The sequence below is a fragment of the Canis aureus genome, chromosome 23 (assembly GCF_053574225.1).
Source record: "Canis aureus isolate CA01 chromosome 23, VMU_Caureus_v.1.0, whole genome shotgun sequence".
NCBI classification, from domain to species: domain Eukaryota; kingdom Metazoa; phylum Chordata; class Mammalia; order Carnivora; family Canidae; genus Canis; species Canis aureus.
The window spans coordinates 28,680,539-28,700,327 of NC_135633.1; the positions used below are offsets into that span (position 1 = coordinate 28,680,539).

The following is a 19,789-nucleotide window of genomic DNA, read 5'->3' on the forward strand; positions in this document are numbered from 1 at the left end:
GAGAGCTATTACAGTACATTGTGGAGGGGGAGCAGTCAATGGGTAAGAGGGAGAGGAGATAACTACCAGAGTCGGCTCATTGGACAGATGAAGACAGGATTGCATTATTCTACTTGGGGCTTCACCTTCCAAGTGAAGGGCAAGATTCAAGCAAACAGAGGAAAGTCATTGGCAGATAAGGCATCGCCTGAGGAGGCAACTGCCTTGGATAATGCTTATATACTTCCTTTTGTTCCTCCTTCCTTCAGCTAGGCCCAGGGCAAGTGGATTCAAAGGTTTCTCCTTGGAAGCAGGTCCCAGCCCTGGTAGGGGCAGAGGCCTTGAGGCTGGGTGGGGCTGGGTGAGGCACGCTCCGCCCACCCCCCCTACAAATGCTTATGCAATTTCCAATATCAACAAAGACCAGTTGGTGCCTCAGATCACTGCAGTGTTCAGAGAAGCCTCTGGAGCCGTCAGAGGAGCCAGCATGGTGAAGTTTGCACCACTGTTCGTGCCGTGGGAGCGCAGGCTGCAGACCTTCATGGTCCTGCAGTGGGTCTTCTCCTTCCTGGCCCTGGGTAAGGCGAGCTGGACTGGGGGATGGGAGACCACAGGCACCTGCCACCCTAGGTGCACACGGTGTATTGATAGTGGAAAGACATTCGTCCTCAAGGGGGCTTTGCTGCACTCAGAGCCCCTGCCCAGCCAGTCTCTTCCTTGCCCAGAGTCCTCTGGAGGGTGTGGAAGGGCATGGGGATCGGGTGGGATAGAAGCCATCACTTGTGGCTTTGGACAGGTTACTGAGCTTTCCTGGGGTGTGGGTTCCACTTTAGTATAAGGACAGAGACCCTGTCTCAGGATGCCTGGTACTGCTGTGGGGCAAGATCTAGGGGATTGTGGGGAAGTTCCAGGCTCGGGGTTTCTCAGAGGGAACGCATCTCCTTCCTTCCTTTGAGAGAGGCGGAAACAGACTGGCAGTGGGGAAAGTGAAGGGAACAGGGAAATAAATAAGAGTGGAATAGAAGGTATGGACTGCCAGGGGACTGGGGTGTGAGTGGGGTCCCAGGCGAGTCGGGACTGGTCAACTGCCCAGCCAGTGTGACCCTACCGGACTCAGGCCTGACCTGTGTGGTTCGTCAGCTGTGGGATGGGAATACCACTGCTGACCTTGCAGAGCTCTTGTGGGATGAAGTAACGAGTGTGCCTGTGCTGCTCGGGGCAGACCAGGCCCAACCCTTGGGCTTGGGTCCCACGGGAAGTATGCTTAGGTCCCCCTACTCACCCCACCCCCACAGCGAGCACATTGATTGTGGCCAGGGAGACTACACTTGCCCAAACCCACTCTGTAAAGGGAACACTTTCGAGGAGGACCTGGGGCTGAGCATGAGATGAGAGTGGGGGTTTGTGGGATCTTCACAAACTAGGGAGGCATGGCTTCTCCTGGGGCTGATGTTTGGCCTGTACACAGATGCCACTGGCTTTAAAACACGGGTATGCTCTGTACAGGTTGGTCAACAGCCATTTCACACACATACACACACACACACACACACAGACCCCAGGTGCTCCCTCAGAACCTCCTGGCAATTCTGTAGGTGAACTATTGACCCCCAGCAAAGCAGGCCTCCAGCACTCTGTATTCCTTATGAATGATCTGTGTCTCTGTCCAAGGGGTCTTAAATATTTCAACTATCTCTAGTTATCCCCATTACCCAGATGGGCAGAGAAGGTAGTAGGTCTCCAGTCCTGGGCTCCTTCTATAGCCAAAGGAAGAAAGCTCAGGAGGGGCAGAGAGAGGAGAGAGGGCAGAGGGGGTGGGAGGAGGTGGGGCTAAGGGGCTGAGGGTGGGTGGAGAGAGCCCAGGAGGGAGGCCTAGCCCAGGGCATACTACCAGTCTGCAGGCTCCTGGACAAAGGTCACCTGGGGCCTAGAGGTAGTCTGCATCCCAGGGATCACAGGGGATAAGGTTCGTGAGGTGCAGTGTGCTTTGTGTAAGCTTTGCAGGCAGGAGTGAGTTTGACTGGGTTGGCCTCAGCACCCCACCCCCTCCACACCCCAGCTCTGCAGGTCCCTGGCATATGAGCCGGGGGATGTCAGGACTAACCCAGAGAGATCAAGTAGCCCTGGGTCTGGAAGACTAGAGGGAAGGCAGCTGGGCAAAGGGATCTGGGCCCACAGGGGCCGGGAGTAGGAGGTGTTATGGTATCCCTTATCCTGGGGGCAAAGGGGAGCCTCAGAAGGGCTTTAGGTAGGCAAGGTCCAATCAGTGTGCTGAAGGTCCCTGTGACTGCAGTGGGGGTATCTACGGTGTTTGGAGTGTGGGGTTATGGGCCGATGGCAGGGAGCAGTCACAATCTACATCAGGGCACAGGAGCCAAACCCAGCCCCCTGACTATTTTTATATTTGTATAGTTTATGAGCTAAGAAGGATTTTTAGATTTTTTTAAGTATTGTGTTTTATTTTATTTATGTTTTAAAAGATTTTATTCATTTAAGAGAGAGAGAAAGCATGAGCAGGGGGAGGGGCAGAAGCAGGCTCCCCACTGAGCAGAGAGTCCCATGGGGGATGGGATTCCAGGACTCAAGGATCACAACCTGAGCCAAAGGCAGAGGCTTAACCTGCTGAGCCACCCAGGTGCCTCAAGTGATTGCGTTTTAAATGGTTAGGTACCTATGTAATATCATCCAAGTTGCCTCTTGAGCTGCGAAGTCTAAAATATTTACAGTCTGGCCCTTTAGGATAAAGGTCGCCAATTCTGGTCTAGGGAAGCTGGCAGTGGGTGGAGAGAAGTGGCCCCATTCAGGAGCTGTTTAGGAGATGGAGTCCACAGGCAGGATTGAAAGGCTGGCCAGAGAGTCAGGGCTTCCAGTGGAGGAGTGGAGGCTACACACGTTTACCAAACAGCTGGTTCACACTGGAGTCAGAGGAGGCATTTCAGAGAGTGGTAGAGGCCAGAGAATTGGCTGCAGAAGTCAACTAGGACCCATCACTAAGGACTCAGGGCCAATAGCCAAATATTTCCCAAGTGGGTAACTTATTTACTGCGTGTCCTCTCCTCTATAGCTCACACCAGAAGGTAAGTCCATTCAAACAGTTTGTCTAGCCCTCAACTGCATCTCCTGCTCCTACAAGAGTGGGAGTCCATGGATGTTTGTTGAGTGAATAAATGGGAACAAGATGTAGCAAGATGTAGATTTGAATCCTAGGTCCCCTCCTACCACTTTGTTGTGTGACCTTAGCCAATTAGCATACCCTCTCTGGACCTTTGTAAAGTGGGATTTAAAATTTTTTCCCTCCTGGAGTTGTGAGGATTAAGTGAAATAAAGTTTCTCCCTTCCTAAGTGACCTTATAGTCCTCAGTTTTGCCTGCTAAAAGGAGTTGATGGATAAGCTAAGGGTGAGGGCTGTTGGGTATAGGGAAGACCTTTCTGGTCAAGTGCAAATGTCTGTGTGTTTTATCCTAACCCCTTTTTCTGCCTGCAGAACTAATACATGCCATTGTAAAACATTCAAACATGATGTGTGTCCTAAAAGCAAAAGACTTCCCCAAATCCTACCCTTCAGATAGCCATGATCAACCACTTGTGTCTAATTCTCTGGAGCTGGTGTTCTTAAAGTAGGAGCCACCCATGCAGACTTCGGATTTTGCCCAAGGGGAAAGAGGCCTGGCTGAGATTATCTGTTTTTTTTCCACATTAAACATTTTTAATATGGAAAAGGGAATAAACAAAGCTTACTCAAGCTTCCTGCCAACCTCGTCTTCCACATCCCATTTCCTTCTTCCGGAGCTGTGGGGTCCTTTCTTCCTCTGTGAGTCTGCAGCCACGTATATACGTCCCAGGGTTCTTTTTCACACAAATGGTGGCATTTCATTCCCCTTCTTCTACGACTTTCTCTTTCAAAGTTTTTATTAAAAATATTTAAGACAAACAAAAGGTAAATAACCCGCCAACTGGTTAATGGTCCTCCCCTATACCTCTCGAGGAACTGGAAGGCCTCTGTGAGGATAAAGCACAGGTCTGGGAATGGGAGGAAATGCCTGGAGGGAGGGGCTGCCTGTTAGAGCCAGGACTCCGGCCTACCATGTCTTCTAGTTGTTCAAGAGATATCAGATGTGAGGGTTGGTATATGAAACCTCCCCATTTTACATTATTAGTAATTAATTCAATGTCATTTTTTTAAGATTTTATTTATTTATTCATAGACACAGAGAGGCAGAGACACAGGCAGAGGGAGAAGCAGGCTCCACACAGGGAGCCCAATGTGGGACTCGATCCTAGGTCCCCAGGATCACACCCCAGGCCACAGGCGGCGCCAAACTGCTGCGCCACCGGGGCTGCCCTCAATGTCATTTTTTAAAAGATTTTTTTTTATTCATGAGAGACCCAGAGAGAGAGGCAGAGACACAGGCAGAGGGAGAAGCAGGCTCCCTGCAGGGAGCCCGATGTGGGACTCCATCCCAGGACCCCGGGATCACATCCTAGGCTGAAGGTAGGAGCTCAACCACTGAGCCACCCAGGCATCCCTCAATGGCATTTTATTGTATTTTATTATTATTTTTTAAAGATTTTATTTATTTATTCATGAGAGACACAGAGAGAGAGGCAGAGACATAGGTAGAGGGAGAAGCAGGCTCCATGCAGGGAGCCTGACGTGGGACTCGATCCAGAGTCTCCAGAATCATGCCCTAGGCTGAAGTCAGCGCTAAACCGCTGAGCCACCTGGGCTGCCCTCAATGACATTTTCAAATAAAGTGCAAAGGTGAAATGGGCCCAAGTGGCCAAAGGTGGAAGGGGCCCAAGTGGCAGATGAATGGATACACAAAATGTGGTCTATATGTACATTAGAATATTATGTAGAAATATTCCAGGGGATAAGGAAGGGGATTCTGACTACAAGCTACAGTGTGGATGATGGGCATGGGGCTAAGTGGCATAAGCCAGTCACATAAAGACAAATACTTAATGATTTTTATATGAGGTTCCCAGAATAGTCAAATTTGTAGAGACAGAAAAGGGCCAGCCAGCAGGGGCTGGGAGAGGGGGTGTGGGGAGTCAGTGTTTAGAGGGTACAGAGGTTCAGTCTGGGAAGATGAGGGGTTCCCCGGACGGGTGGTAGTGACGGCTACCCAGCAATGTGAATGGGCTTATTGCCACTGAACTGTATGCTTAAAAATGGTTAAGGTGATAAATCTTATGTCAGGCATGTTTTATCGCAATAACAGTTTAAGAAACAAAGTGCCCCCAGTGTGAGCCTGGAAAGTCAGCTCTCCGATGGCAGGACTTTGTGTCTGTTGTTCCTGGCCTCGCCACCAGCACCTGGCACATCAGAGGTGCTCTGTGCAAAGTGAACATCTAGGAGCCCCTGCCTACATCGTCCGGCTTATGAATTCCACCACTGTTTCAGACTGGGCCGAAGCCCCCTCCTCCAGGAAACCTGCCGGGAATGACAGGCCCAATCTACCCTACTTCCAAACAGGACATACAACTGGATGCTGACCTGTTTAAGATGAGTGCGTGGTGCTGAGCGAGGAAATAGGATGGGGAAGGAGCCCTGTTCTCTGGGAATATTCTTTCCATCAGCATCAGATTAGGGATGGCCCACAGAGCAGCGGAGCCGGACATGAAGCTGGGGTCAGCCTACGGCGGGGCACTCAGAACTGTAGGTCAGGGGGGCAGCTCCTCACTGGGCCTGAGCTCCCCGAAGCTGGAACCTGGGCGCAGATGCTCCAGTCGGTTCCCCACCCGGCGTGTCCTGAGCCCTGGTGCAGGCAGACTGACTGCTTTGCCGCAGAGACGAGCGAGAGCGGCAAGGCCGGAGCGAGCAGGGGACCAGGACGGCGGGAGGGACGAGTTTTGAAGCTGGGCCTGCCTGGTTTCGAATCCGGGCTCCCAGGGAGGCTGGGCGAGGTGGGGAAGCCGTGTCTCCCTCCCCGGCGCCGGCGGACTCGGTGGGGACAGTCTCACCCCCTTCCCCTCGGGCCTCTGACAGCTCCTGCTTCCCTCCCCAGCCCAGATCTGCACTGTGGTCTTCGTAGGCCTCCTGTTCACAAGGTTCTGGGTGGTCAGCGTCCTGTATGCCGCCTGGTGGTACCGGGACCGGGACACGCCGAGGCAGGGGGGCAGGCCCGTCCAAGCCCTGAGGCGCTGCTTCTTGTGGAAGTACATGAGGGACTACTTCCCCGTCACGGTGAGTCTGGGGCTGCCCGACGCCGAAGCTGGCCCGGGCTGCGGGGAGCAGAATACTGGGCTGGGAGTGGGGGCCGGGGCTTCCCCACCCTGTGGCCTGTGGAAGAGTCCAGATTCTCTCTGGCCATGGTTTCCCAGGGTTGGGAAGTATCAGGGTTTGAAGAGGCTCCGTGGGCAAATAGTGAGGCACACATATGTGTCTTACAGGTGTAAAGCCCTCAGCAGCCAGGTAGAGGGCAAATGTAATAAACTCACAGTCCTGAGACCGTCAAGCCTCACATGTCATTAGATGGGGAGAATGACACCCTGAGAGGGACGAATCTGTGACCGACTCCATGTGACAGGTTCTCCTGGTTTTAAAGCGTGTGCATTAAGGATGGGTGAAGCAGCAGGGGAGAGAGCCCTGCGCTGGTTCTCTGTTCTATCCTGCCTCCAACCCCAGATTGCTGTGTGTCCTTGAGCAAAACCTCGCCCCATTCTGAGCCTCAGTTTCCCCGTGTATCTAGACTGACCCCTCCAACTCTGAGCACATTTGAAACTCTCACTCTGACTTGGGACATCTCCTGTCATTGTGACCCTGGACTCAAATATCAGTCCTGAGTAAAGCAGATCTTCGGATTTGAGAGAACAGACCCATTGGCTCCTTTACTGGATTCCAGACAAACCGAACCTTGGGGCTTAAGCAGCTGGGCAAGGCTGGCTTATTGGCCAGATGGCACGGGGGGGCGGGGCAGGTAGTGGGAAACACCGAATGGTGCCAGGCAGGGGCAGCTGGCCATCCCCTGGAAACAGGGGAGAAGAAAGGCATAAAGCGTGGCCTCTGGAGCAGGACAGACTAGCTCACAGACCACTGTGACCTTGGGGGAGTTCCACAGCCTCTCTTAGCCTTCATGTCCTCGTATGTGAAGTGGTGATGACGCCGCACACATCAGCCAGTTGGACAGACCTGCTGAGACAGCAGGAAAGCACCATGTAGGTTGGCAGTGAACTAGGAGCTAGTCTTATCACTGAGTCAGTGGGGAGCATGGAGAAGCGTGCACGTGGCTGTGGTCAGGGGAGGACTGTGACAGCCCAGAGCCCTGTTGTCGCCCTGACCTTCACACCTGCCCAGTTCCTCCCACCCCATTCTGGAGCTCCACCTCCTCCTGTCCTTTCTGGAATTAGATCCTCAGCAGGTAAAGGAGGAGGGAGTGAGTACACAGGCTTACAGAGGTTAAACAGCTCACTGACTCCCCGGCACTCAACGGGGGACTCAAGGCTCCTGCTGTGCCCCGTTCTGAGAGTCCAGGAGCCAGGTGAGGACTAGCAAAAGCTGGGCAACGGCGGGGGTACAAAGCCACAAGCCCCACAGTGAGCAGGGCCTCCGGGGCAAGGGGCAAGGGTGGGGCAGGCAGGGCAGGGCAGTAGGGCATCAGGGGAGGGGCTGGGGGAAGGGCAGGAAGTTGACTGGGAGAGAGTTCCATGCTCGTGAGGGGTGACAGGTGGGGGTCCAGGTGCAGGGAGGTCTCCAGCCCATATTTGCTTCCTCTGCACGGAGCCCCACAGGGTGAGCAAAGTCAAGCAGGGTCTGTGCCTATCCTGTCCACTGCCCTTCCTGATCCTCCCCTGACCAGGCAGCCCTCCAGAAGGGTTTCTCAACCTCAGCGTTATTGACACTAGTGGGACGCTGCCCTGATTGCTGCAATTCCGTGCGCAATGTTTTAGGATTGATGCTCACTGCGGCCGGTTGCATTACCCGCCGCAGAGGGTGGGCAGTACCAGCAAGTGGCCAGCAGAGGGCGAGAGGGCATGCGCTTTGACGGCCTGCCCCAGCCTGGGAGCCCGCAGGCCCGGGGCTGGGTGGGGCCTGCACATGCCCTTCCCGCTTCCTCCGGGACACCCTCTCGCTCTTCCACACCTCTTTACAGCCCAGGCCCCACTGGTATCTTGGGAGGAGCAGAAGATAGGTAACGCTCGCACACACATTCACAAGCCTCTGCACTCCCCTGTCAGAAGTGTGTAGATTTGTTTTTGTTTTTTTTTTTAAGATTTTATTTATTTATTCATGAGAGACACACAGAGAGAGGCAGAGACATAGGCAGGGAGAGAAGCAGGCTCACTGCAGGAAGCGCGATGTGGGACTTGATCCCAGGACCCCAGGATGATGACCTGAGCCAAAGGCAGACACTCAACAACTTAGCCACCCAGGTGCCCAACTATGTGTAGATTTCTGAGTTTATATCAGTTCTTCGTGTGACTTTCTGAACTAGCATCTATGGATGGAATTTCAAGCAAAATTAGGAAACCTTCCGGGCTTTGCAGCTTCCTAAACTCACACTACAGTCTTCCTAAAGAGCTAATGATGAAGAATCAGGCAATATTTCACATGGGAGGCACTGATCTCACCTCATACTGAAGACCAGCTCCAGAGCTGGGTTTCCCCTGTGCAGGTTTCATCCTCCCGGAGCAAACAGTGTCTACACAGGCCAAGGCCTGAGAAGGGATGGGGTGCTGTGGCCAGGCTGTGACCTGGTGTCAGGAAATGTTGCAGGCCCCGGGGCAGCGCAGGACACCTCCCACCCACACCTGGAACAGCCCTCAGTTCCTCCACAGCCCTGTCAACATCACCAGGGACTTCACGCCCTCCCTCCTAGCACTCTGGGGTCTCTTAACTGAAGTCAGAGGTAGAGAGGTAGGCAGCCCCCCATCCAGGATAGGTCTCCAGCTCACACTTGGACAGAGTCACACTTCCTCCTGTGAGGACTCCTTTCATCATGAGAGAGCTCTGCCTCGGAGAAGGTCTTCCTTCATGCAGAGCTGTGCCTGTCCTGACTACCTGCCCAGGTGCCGTGGGCACGGCTGTCCCCTCAGCCCTACGGCTTTCTGCACTTCGACACATGGACATTTGGGGCTGAATGAGTGCTGTGTGTTGGGGTAGGGGGCGCCTTCATCCCTGGTCTCTACCCACTAAGTGCCAGTAGCACTCCCCTCTACCAGTTGTGGCAGTCAAAAAGGTTTGCAGATGTTACCACATGTCCCCAGGTGGGGGAGTAGGGGGGACTGGCCCTGGTTGGGAACTGTTCTTTTTTTTTTTTAAGATTTATTTATTTATTCATTCATTCATGAGAGACACAGAGAGGCAGAGACACAGGCAGAGGGAGGAGCAGGCTCCTCACAGGGAGCCCCATGTAGGACTTGATCCTGGACCCGGGATCACACTCTTAGCTGAAGGCAGATGCTCAACTGCTGAGCCACCCAGGCCTCCCCAGTCGGGAACTGTTCTGAGGCCTGGTGTCAGTCTCCAAAATTCCTCCGGGTCTCATCCTTCTCTCCTCCCTCCCTCATTACCTAAATCCCATGGGGTCATCTCTTTATCTGGGCTCTGCTTCCACTGATGCTCCCTACAGTCTGTCCTGCACACAGAAGCCAGATACTCATAAAATGTTAAAATGCACCAGTGACTCCCATGACACCTAAAATCAAATCTAGTTTTTGCCCAGCCTGTAGGTCCATAAACCCTAGGACCCCTGCTCAGGCCTCCCTTGCCCCCTTTGCCATCCAAGTTCTTCGGGCATGAGCTGTGTCACTTAGGCTGGTACCCTTGCTTGAAGCACACCCCTTTGCCCTGTTAACCCCCCCCCCATTCTTTACCTGGGGATTCCTACAAGACTGCAGGTTACACACATGGAGCCCGGCTGCCTGTGTTAAAGTCTTGCCTCTGCCACTTTACTAGCTATGTGACCTAGAACAAGTTAGTTAACCCTGTGTCTCAGTTTCCACATCTGTACAATGGAGACTTTGTCCCCAGTACTTCCCTTGCATCCTGAATAGAAGATGGAGCAAGTCGGTGCACTGAGGTGCCTGGCAGTGTGTACCACACGGGGCACTCTCTCCAGCTCTCGTTGCTCACCACTTCCTGTATTTCTTCACCTCAAAGATAGACCTTTTTTTTTTTTTTTTTTTTTTTTTTTTTAGTAGACTCCACGCTCAGCTTGGAGCCCAACACAAGGCTTGAACTCATGACCCTGAGATCAAAACCTGAGCTGATATCAAAAGTCAGTTGCTTAAACAACTGAGCTACCCAGGCATTCCTCTAAGAGATCCTTAATGGTAAAACATACCAGTATTTTATGTACCACTAAGAAAAAAAGTTCTTCTAATTAGAATCGCCAAATGCATCTTGATAGCATAAAGTTAAGATGTGAAGAAAAGATATATCCTAAAATGGAGGGACTACAGCTGCAGATGTCAGTGGGTGTCTGTTCTGTGAGCACTTGAGTACAAAGGAGGGAGGGCAGGGCGGAGAACCAGCTGAGAGGCAGGGGGGAGGGGGTGCGAAGCCCGACCTGCTGGCATATCCAGTCCACCAGGGCAGAGGAGAAAATCCGAGCCTTTGCTTCCATCATCTGGCCACGATGGGAGGACACAGGGAAAGACTTGAGTCCCTACAGGCACCCACATCCACACACACACACACACACAGCCAAAGGCATAAAACTGGAAGGGATTCCTCAAACTTAGATACATATCAGAATCCTCTGGGAAATCTGCCACAAATCAGATGCCCAAGACGAGAGCCAGACTATTGAATCAGACCTTATTTGCCTTGCATTTTTAAACTGCCAAGTAATGAGGTACATAAATAGGTCACGAACAGGTTCTCCAGGGCCGGACCCTGGTACAGTGAGAGGCAGGTTGCTGATGTGGGAACAACCTTCTCCTGAGAGCTCTAAACATTCCAAGTTTGATTAGAAAGGAATAGGCCCCTGAGATAGTCCTGAGTCTCAGGATACCTCTCTTGGTTCTGGAACCAAGGCTCTCTCCGGTGCCCTTGGCAGGAGGCAGCAGAACTGAACTCAAGTCATCTGTGTGGCTTTGGGCGGGTCACTTACCCCTCTGCATCTCAGTTTGCTCAATTGTCAAATGGGGGCTCTCATGCCGCAGCTGACCTCCTAAGTGCCACAGTTACACAGGCTGGTGGTGTGGGTGCTTTGTGAACCATCAAGGAGCCATCCGGACGATGGCCATCACCACCAAAGGTGTGGGAGGGCACAAGGACATTTACTGAGAGATGGACCCAGGAAAACAGGGCAGAGATGCAGGCCTCCCTCCCACCCTCGGTCCAGATGCCCTCTCCCGGAGATGCCTCTCTCCTGCAGGGCTGTGGTCTTCTAGGTGAGAGTCTTGGGGCTCAAAGTAGCCACACCCCTGGGAGACCTGAAAACATGTTCACACTGAGACTAATGTGCATGTGTTGGTGGCCAGCCACATCACTCATAATGGCCAAATGGTGGAAATAATGTTAATGTCCATTGAGTGATAAACAAAAAATATGGTCTATCCATACAGCGGAAGAGTATTCAATCACAGTAAAGTACAGATCCGTGCTTCAACGCAGAGGAACGTTGAAAACATTCTACATTCTGCTAAAGTGATAGAAACCGGATACATGAGGGCACACACCTATTGTGTGGTGCCACTCACATGAAATACCCAGAACAGGCAGGTCCATAGATCAGAACCTAGTAGCACCCCTGCCAGGGAGGCATGATCATTGTCCTGGAAGACAGGGAGGAAACTTAGGTATGGGCAGTGTAGAGGCCTGGCACAGGTCATGTGATATGCTGACAGCAGAACCTGGGTCTCCTGACTTCCAGCTCAGAATTCTTTGCCCTGGTGTTGGAACCCAGGTGACAGGCTGGGACAAGATGGGGAGCAGGGGGCCTTCCTTTCAAGGCAGGCTGCATCAGCCTCATCCATTCCTGGGTTCATTCTCTCATTCCACAATCTTTCCAGAACAACTCCTCTGTTCCACTCCTGTGCCTGTTGTGCTTGGGTCAGGAGATGAAGCACACAGGTGGTCTCTAATCTCAAGGCCCTCACAGTGAGGCAGTGATGTCCCTTGGGCACAGGGGACAAGTAGAAGAGGTTGGCACAGAAGGACAGCAGCAGAGACCATGTCTAGGGACGTGCAGACTAGGCCTCAGCGGGACAGTGACGGCCCCATCAGTGTGCACACTTGGACACACACATGTAAAAGCCTGTTCAAATACTGGCACATTCCCAGACATAGGTCCTCACATTCAGCATGATATTTCTCTCTACACAAAGGCTTCTTTAGTAAGGATGATCATTCATTCATTCATTTATTCATTTATTTTACTCATTTATACATTCATTGTTAATTCAAAATAGGTCATATACTCTTGTTCAAAATTCCAAAGGGACAAGCAAGTAAGTATGTGGGTGAAAAGCCCCCATCCCACTTGGATTCTGATCTCCTCAGTTCCCTCCCCAGAAGCAACTATGATGACCAGTGTATGGTATGTCCAATACAAACAAGTGCATGTCCCCTTTCTTTTTTTTTTTTTTAAAGATTTTATTTATTTATTCATGAGAGACACACACACACACAGAGAGAGAGAGAGAGAGAGGCAGAGACACAGGCAGAGGGAGAAGCAGGCCCCAAGCAGGAAGCCCGATGTGGGACTCGATCCCGGGTTTTGAGGATCACCTCTGGGCCGAAGGCAGCGCCAAACCACTGGGCCACCAGGGCTACCCTCATGTCCCCTTTCCCAGCACATTCTGCCTGTATCGTCTTGTCCCTTGCTTTGTCCTGACGGGCGATGTGGCCATCTTCCCCTGCCAGGCCAGGGAGATCTTCGCCAGAGTTCCCTAGGGCTGCACCGCACCCCGTTGTGCGAATGTTTCGGGAATATGTCTCAGCGGGTCCTGTGGATGGACATTGGAGGGGATGCCGAGTTGGTAGTACTAGAAAATGATGCTTCTGTTCATCATCTTGTTCACGTGCCATTTTGCACAAGCACAAGACATTCCTCAGCAACGGAGTTGCTGGGGCAAAAGGTCTCTTGTTATTACAACAACGCTTTTTGGTTGTAATAGTTATTGCCAAATCGCCTTTATGGAGCTTGTACAAAATTGCCTTCCCGCTGACCGAGAAAGAATTCGTGCTTCGGTGCCCCAGGGCAGGGAGCCAGGTATATTGGTAGGGAAACACCACCACTTGGGCTCCTGAGCAAGCACCTTTCCCTCTGAGAATAGCCAGAGATTTCTCTGCTCCGGCTTTATCTTCACATCCACTAAGTCCCCACTGCGTGAGTAGAAGAGGTTTGTCCTTGTAGAGGAGGCAATGGTCCCCTCCAACTGTGGTCCTCACAGCTTCTCTGGAAAGGGTCAGTGGGTGACTGGGGGCCATACTGGGCAGGAGGGTGGGTTGCAGAAACCAAGTCCGGGTGAGGTCCTGGAGAATCTGGGGCTTCTTGGGGTGGGGGGGTAGACACCTCTGGGTGGGGTAGAGAAGCTTAGATCTCCAAACTGCACCTCAGGTCACTGCAGGCTGCTCTGAGGGCAGGCAGCCAGGCCCCTGAGGCCCCAGAGGCAGCAGCAAGAATTCTTAGGGAGCAACCCGCAGCACGTGTTAGCTTGATGACAGGATGAACTTTCACCATGGCAAAGCTGGAGCCAGAGTGGAAAGGGCTGCCCCATGTCCAGGAATGCAGGCCATGGGGACCTGGCAGTTCTATCAGGAGGCCTCCTGCTAGGGGCTTGGGGTATGACATATCAGGGTCCTAATTCTGATGGCTGTGGCTTCCAGGGTGCGAGGCAGCGTAAAGGGTGGGCATGCAGTTCCTGGCAGGTGGGGAAGGGAATGCCCTGCTCCACACACACACAGCAGTCATCTTTGCAGACTGGACCACGGAGCAGCTTGTCCAGGAATGGGCAGGCTGAGAGCAGCATTTGTTAGCTCCGTCTCTGCCCTTGTACCCTCATCCCACTTCGCCTGGGAGCTGCTGAGGACAGCAGCTCTCCTCTCCCAGGCAATCGGCAATGACTAGTGGTCCCTGCTGCTCACTCCAGCAGCGGGCCTGACCAGACCCTGGCGAGCTGCTTGCCAGCAGAGCCCATGGCTGGGGAAAGAGAAAGCTCAAGGTCATTGAAGGTTTGGCGTGGGGGGAGCAGGGAGCCACAGGGACACACTTGCTTTGAACAGAAGGGTAAATAGGACTGGAGCCAGCCTTCTGGACGGCGTGCTCTTTCAACCACTCCTGCTATATCTTGCGAATGCTCACTCCCAGGTCTTAAGTGCCAATTTTTCTTATATTGAGTTTTGTTACAACGGGGCTCTGCCAGCATGGTGGCACCCCGTGTGTCCCTTTGATGCCGCCAAGTTATATTTGGTCCTATAGTAGTCTTGGTAATTCCAGGGCACCAACAAATCTAAGCTTCTCAGCAGTCCTAGGAGGTAGGGGGGACAGGGCTAAAATGTCCCCATTTTATAGATGAAAAGCCTGAGAGGGAACCCATTTGTCCCAAGCCAGCAGTGAATCTGGGACGGTACTGCTGGATGCATTCACACACCATATCTGACTATGCACAAGAACCTGAGGCTCAGAGAGGGGGAGCGACTTGCCCAAGGTCACCCTGATGAGTGGCACAGTCGGGGTTGGCCTGGCGACCCAGCTCACCGGGTTACCGTCCTTGCAGCTGGTCAAGACTGCTGAGCTGGACCCCTCCCGGAACTACCTTGCTGGCTTCCACCCCCACGGGGTCCTGGCCGCAGGAGCCTTTGTCAACCTGTGCACGGAGAGCACGGGCTTCCCTTTGCTCTTCCCTGGCATCCGCTCCCATCTGATGATGCTGACCTTGTGGTTCCGGGTCCCTTTCTTCAGGGATTACATCATGTCCGGGGGTGAGTCTTTACACCCCGGGGTAGCCCTGGAGGATGAGGCTGGAGGCTTGGGGAGAGGCATCTGAGGGAGAGCTGCCAACGTGTCTACTTCCTGCAAGTGCATGTGCAATGGGAGAAGTAGCTAGACCCAAAGACGTGCTTTCCACGGCCGCATGTGCTCGTGACACCAAGCTCAGTGAGGGTGCTGGAAAAAGGGAGAGGACTCAGTTCCAGTCCTCGGGGGACTTCCTGCTGGAGGGAACAGGGTGCCCAGGCCTCTGTGGTCCCTTTTGGTGAGCTCTCTCTTGGGGCACATCCACCCCACAATCCCTGCCCTGTTCCCCCGTACTCCATCACCTTCCTCTCTCCCCAGGCCTGGTCACTTCGGACAAGGAGAGCGCTGCTCACATCCTGAGCAGGAAGGAGGGTGGCAATCTGCTGGCCATCATTGTAGGGGGTGCCCAGGAGGCGCTGAACGCCAGGCCTGGAGACTCCACGCTTCTGCTCCGGAACCGCAAGGGCTTCATCAGACTTGCCCTGATGCACGGGTATCTGAGGAGGGAGCTCTCGGCTCAGAGGGAGATTGGCAAGGATTAGATTTTGGCAGGAAGATAGCAGAGACCAATGCAGGTTGTATTTTGGCAGGGAGATTCTCAGTCTATTTACAATGAAGATTAGGTTTTGGTAAGAAATGTATTATGTCATGCCCAAACACCCAGAAAAGATTTCAGAAGGGAGGTTTGGTGATCAAAGGGACTCAGTGGGAAGGGACATGTTTGCCCAAAGCTGGCACTAGATCTGACATCTATGGGATCTGGGAGGATGGAGTCTGGGGCATATCACAGAGCTGGTCTACTTTGAAGCATCTTTGAAGAATGGGGTCGGAGAGTTTTTTTCTGCAAAGCTAGCAGATATTTTATATCTGGGAGGACTCCCTAAAGCGTTTCTGGTCTATCTGTCCTGTTACAACAGAGAGATTGTGGCCCTGAGAGGGGCCAGGACCTGCCCAAGGTCAGAAAGCAAAGCTATGGCAGGGCTGGGAGACAACTCTGGTCTCCTACTTCTGAACCCAGGGCTCTGTCCTCTGCTCCAATTCCTGGTCACTGGGTCCCTGCAGGAAGCTAGCTGGGGACTTCTTTGGGACTTTTCACACGTATTCCCTCCTGTCTCTCTCCAGGGCAGCTCTGGTGCCGATCTTTTCCTTTGGGGAGAATGAGCTATTTGACCAGGTTGAGAACTCTCCTGGCTCCTGGTTGCGTAGGATTCAGAACCGGCTGCAGAAGATCATGGGTATCTCCCTCCCGCTCTTCCATGGCCGTGGTGTCTTCCAGTACAGCTTTGGCTTTATACCCTACCGCCAGCCCATCACCACCGTGGGTGAGCTGAGACCCAGCCAGCCTGGGTGGGGGTAGGCTATGGGGAAAGAGGCCTGAGCTGTGTGCTGCAAAGGGGGCATGGAGATGGGTCAGACACATCCTTGCCCTCATGTTGCTCACATTCTAGACTGGGAAACAGACACCCAAACAGATAACCCTAACTCCGAGATGGAAACTGGAACAGAGGTACAAAGAACAGTAGTCACTACTGATTATGGAGTACCTGCTCCACCGCCAGGCACTGCCCTGGATCCCTTACATGCAGCAGCTCCAACTATCCTAACAACCTTCAGAATAGGGACTATTGTCCCTTTTTCACTGATGGCAGACTGAGGCTCAGAGAAGTTAAGTAACTTCCTAAAGGTCACACTGCCTTCGAGTTACAAGGTTAAGGATTGCATCAGGACCTATTTGACTTCTTATCATGCTAGAGGAGGAAGGTTTAATTCTGATATAGAGGGTCTAATAAGGCTTATTGGAGAGAGAGGATATAAGGAAAGGGCATTCTAAATCTATCAGAATTGTGTGTAGAGTAGCAATCACTACACTTGTATTAGAGCCCGAGGAACTTTCCTGTAGATAACGGACATGCGCTTTAGTGCATGGACTCAGCACCATCTTTTTCAGCTCTTAGGACTCCTCATTTGCTTTCTTCTTGAATCCCAACTAGATCCCTCTGACAAAGCCTGTAGAGAGAGGTCTGTTCACCTTTATCCATCCATTTATTTGTTAGTTGCCCCCACTCCATGACTTTCCCTGTGTATTGTGGCAATATTTTCATGAGTGTTAGTATTGCTGCTGCCAACAGAACTTTTCCTAAAAGGAGAAGGCAGGGGAGCTACCTTCCCAGCCAGGCAGAACCAGAGGAAGGAGGTCACTTGGTGCCTTCCTGACTCCTCCCTAAACAAAGGGGGCACTGCAGGCCAAATGGAGAGAGAGTGGGGAAGAAAAGCTGCGGGGGCTGTGGGCCCACCTCTTCCTAGAACTTCAGGCACTTCCAGTTGTGGCATCTTGGGATCCCAGAACCATATGGTCTGGAAATTAAAAGTATACCTCCAGGATTTAAAAACTGAAACAGATCCTTCCTGGCTGTGTGACCTTGAACAAGTCACTCAACCTCTCTGAGCCTCTTCTCATCCTGGGAATAAAAAGAGCCTCTATCCCCATAGAATTGTTAAGAGGATTAAAGGAGATAATACATGGAAAGTGCCTAGCATTTTGGATGGCACATTGCAGTGCTGCTGGGTATTGCTATTATATCAGAATCCTGGAGTTCTCATAACATCTTAGAGTTCCCATAACATCACGCAAACTAGGGCTGAAAGGGATGGCAGTAAGAGCACTTTCCTGCAGGGATGCCCATGGGGAAGGGTCCCTGCAACCCAGTGGCTCCTGCTCTGGGCCTACACCCACATCTGTGTCTTGCAGTGGGAAAGCCCATCGAGGTGCAGAAGACACTGTGTCCCTCAAAGGAGGAGGTGGACAAGCTGCATCAGCGCTATGTCAAGGAACTGTGTGAACTCTTCGAAACCCACAAGCTCAAGTACAATGTCCCTGTGGACCAACATTTGGAGTTCTGCTGAGGGCCTCCCCGGAGGGCAGGGCTGGCCTTGGGGAGCCTGGCTGGAGGTGCTGTGATCCGAGAAGGCTTCCTGGAGGCATCTGTTGAACATATCTTCACAGCCTTCCCAAACTTCTGCAAATCCAGCCATGATATGCTCCAAATCCCAGCAGACAAGCAGGAGGGGACACTAAGCTCTGGCATTGGCGATTTGTACTCCTGCTGCAAAACCCCTACGAACCTCCCTCTCCATGGCTTGCTCTTCTGTAAATGCGAGATGGCTGGAAGAGAGGATTTCTGAGGCCTCTGTCCCCTGTTGTCATGTCACTCAATAGAGAAAGAGAGCAGCAAATATCACCAGGTTTTTCTTCCTCTACCCTGAGTGATGACACAAAAGAAGCCACTAGTTCCAGCCCCGTCTCCTACAAGCTCCCTCATCCTGCTCCCTGGATGTCTCAACTCCTCCCTCCCTGCGCCAGAGGGTGGGGGTGGCCTGGAAGCCTCTGCGCTCATGCAGGACACCTGTGAGTTCCTGTCCTCTGAGCTGTGGACTGGTGGCCACAGGGGCCGGAAAGGTGGATAAGGAGAACTGTGCTCTGCCACTGGCTATATGATAATATAGACCTCTTTGGTCTCCTTCTGAACCTCAGTTTCCCTGACTAAGATGAACCCTGAGTCTCGACTCTGATGTTCCAGGGGCGGAGAGCTTCATGAGGCACCTCTTACTCGTCCATTGTAATTTCAGCCCCCGACCTTGGTACAGAAAGGGGGGTCTCCCTAAACGTCAGCTCGACAAATGAAAGGATGATTCTATTTTAGCCTTCTCCTGTTCCTCCCTGTTCCTCAGCAAAGGGGGCTCATCGAAGCCTCTCTTGACTCCCAGACTGGCCCTGTGGCCCTGCAGCCCTACCTCATCTTCCCAGAGTGCCATGTTGACTCATCCTTCCTGATCCGTCAGCCCCCAGCCTACCACCCCTGATCCTGTTCTGCTGGGCAAGAAAATTGAGAGGCTATACGTTAAGACACAGAGAATGAAGACCAGACATGAGTGCACATTTGTGTGAGATGGGGACAGAATTCAGAATTCTGAATTCCTGAGTTTGGGACATATGTCAGTAGCAAAGGACAGGATGCCCAGGGGGGACCATACCCCTTTTGCCCTCCAGCAGGGAAACAGCATCCCTCCAGGGGCAAATCATACCGTTATTAAAACAGGAGAGACATCTGAGAGGTGTAAATTTGGGTTTAATTCCTGGAGCATCTGTTTTCAGTGACCCTGGGCAGGTCATGTCTTTTCCAAACCTCAGTTTTGCCATCTGAGAAATAAAGATTACCATACCCATCTCTGGTGTTGTAAGCACAGTAAGATAATATTTTGAATGTATGAGCCACTCCACGTCATGTCTGGAAGGACGTGGAATACGTGTAAATCAAGACTCAAAGGTGAAAAGGGTAACCCATGTTTCAGGAAGGTGCCTGTTATCCTGTGAGGTGGTGTGCTAGAAGGGCCACAAGGGGACCCACAAAGAGCGGGGTTGCTCAGAGGAGGGGGTGATGACGTCCAGCCAGGAGGAAGTGAGGGACACGACAGGCGGCCAAGGCTGTGAGGAAGGGCAAGGTGTGTGAAGGGGAGGAGTACTCGCCCCTTACAGTTCTCTATTGCCGGGTAGTGAGCCATGCCAAGACTACAAGGCTGATGAAGCAAGGAGTTCTTATTCCTCACAATTCTGTGGGTTGGCCGGGTGGTTCTTCTGGAGGCTGCCCTGGGCTCAGTGCAGCTGCATTCTGCGGGGGCTGGGCCTGCTGGGGGCGCTGGCTGGGACTCCCTTTGCAGGCGGGCACACCCCACCGCGCCCCTACTGACACGTCTTGGGCATTCAGGGGTGGCTGGGTTTTGTGAGAATGAGAGCAAGCCTGCCTGATCTCTTAAATCCCGGACTGAGCAACATGCACAGCATCATTTCGTCTCATTCTGTTGGTCAAAGCAACTCATGAGCTTCCCCTTCCCCCACCCAG

At 52.6% G+C, this 19,789-nt stretch overlaps 1 protein-coding gene across 1 annotated transcript; it reads left to right on the forward strand.

The window, feature by feature from the left end:
* The first annotated feature begins 410 nt into the window (after positions 1–410).
* Positions 411–19,116, forward strand: MOGAT2 (monoacylglycerol O-acyltransferase 2). Its single transcript, XM_077867096.1, has 6 exons — positions 411–557; positions 5,991–6,169; positions 14,653–14,857; positions 15,210–15,384; positions 16,014–16,213; positions 17,641–19,116. The coding sequence occupies exons 1-6, from the start codon at positions 467–469 to the stop codon at positions 17,793–17,795; spliced, it is 1,005 nt and encodes a 334-aa protein (XP_077723222.1). The 5' UTR covers positions 411–466; the 3' UTR covers positions 17,796–19,116.
* Positions 19,117–19,789: the final 673 nt, after the last annotated feature.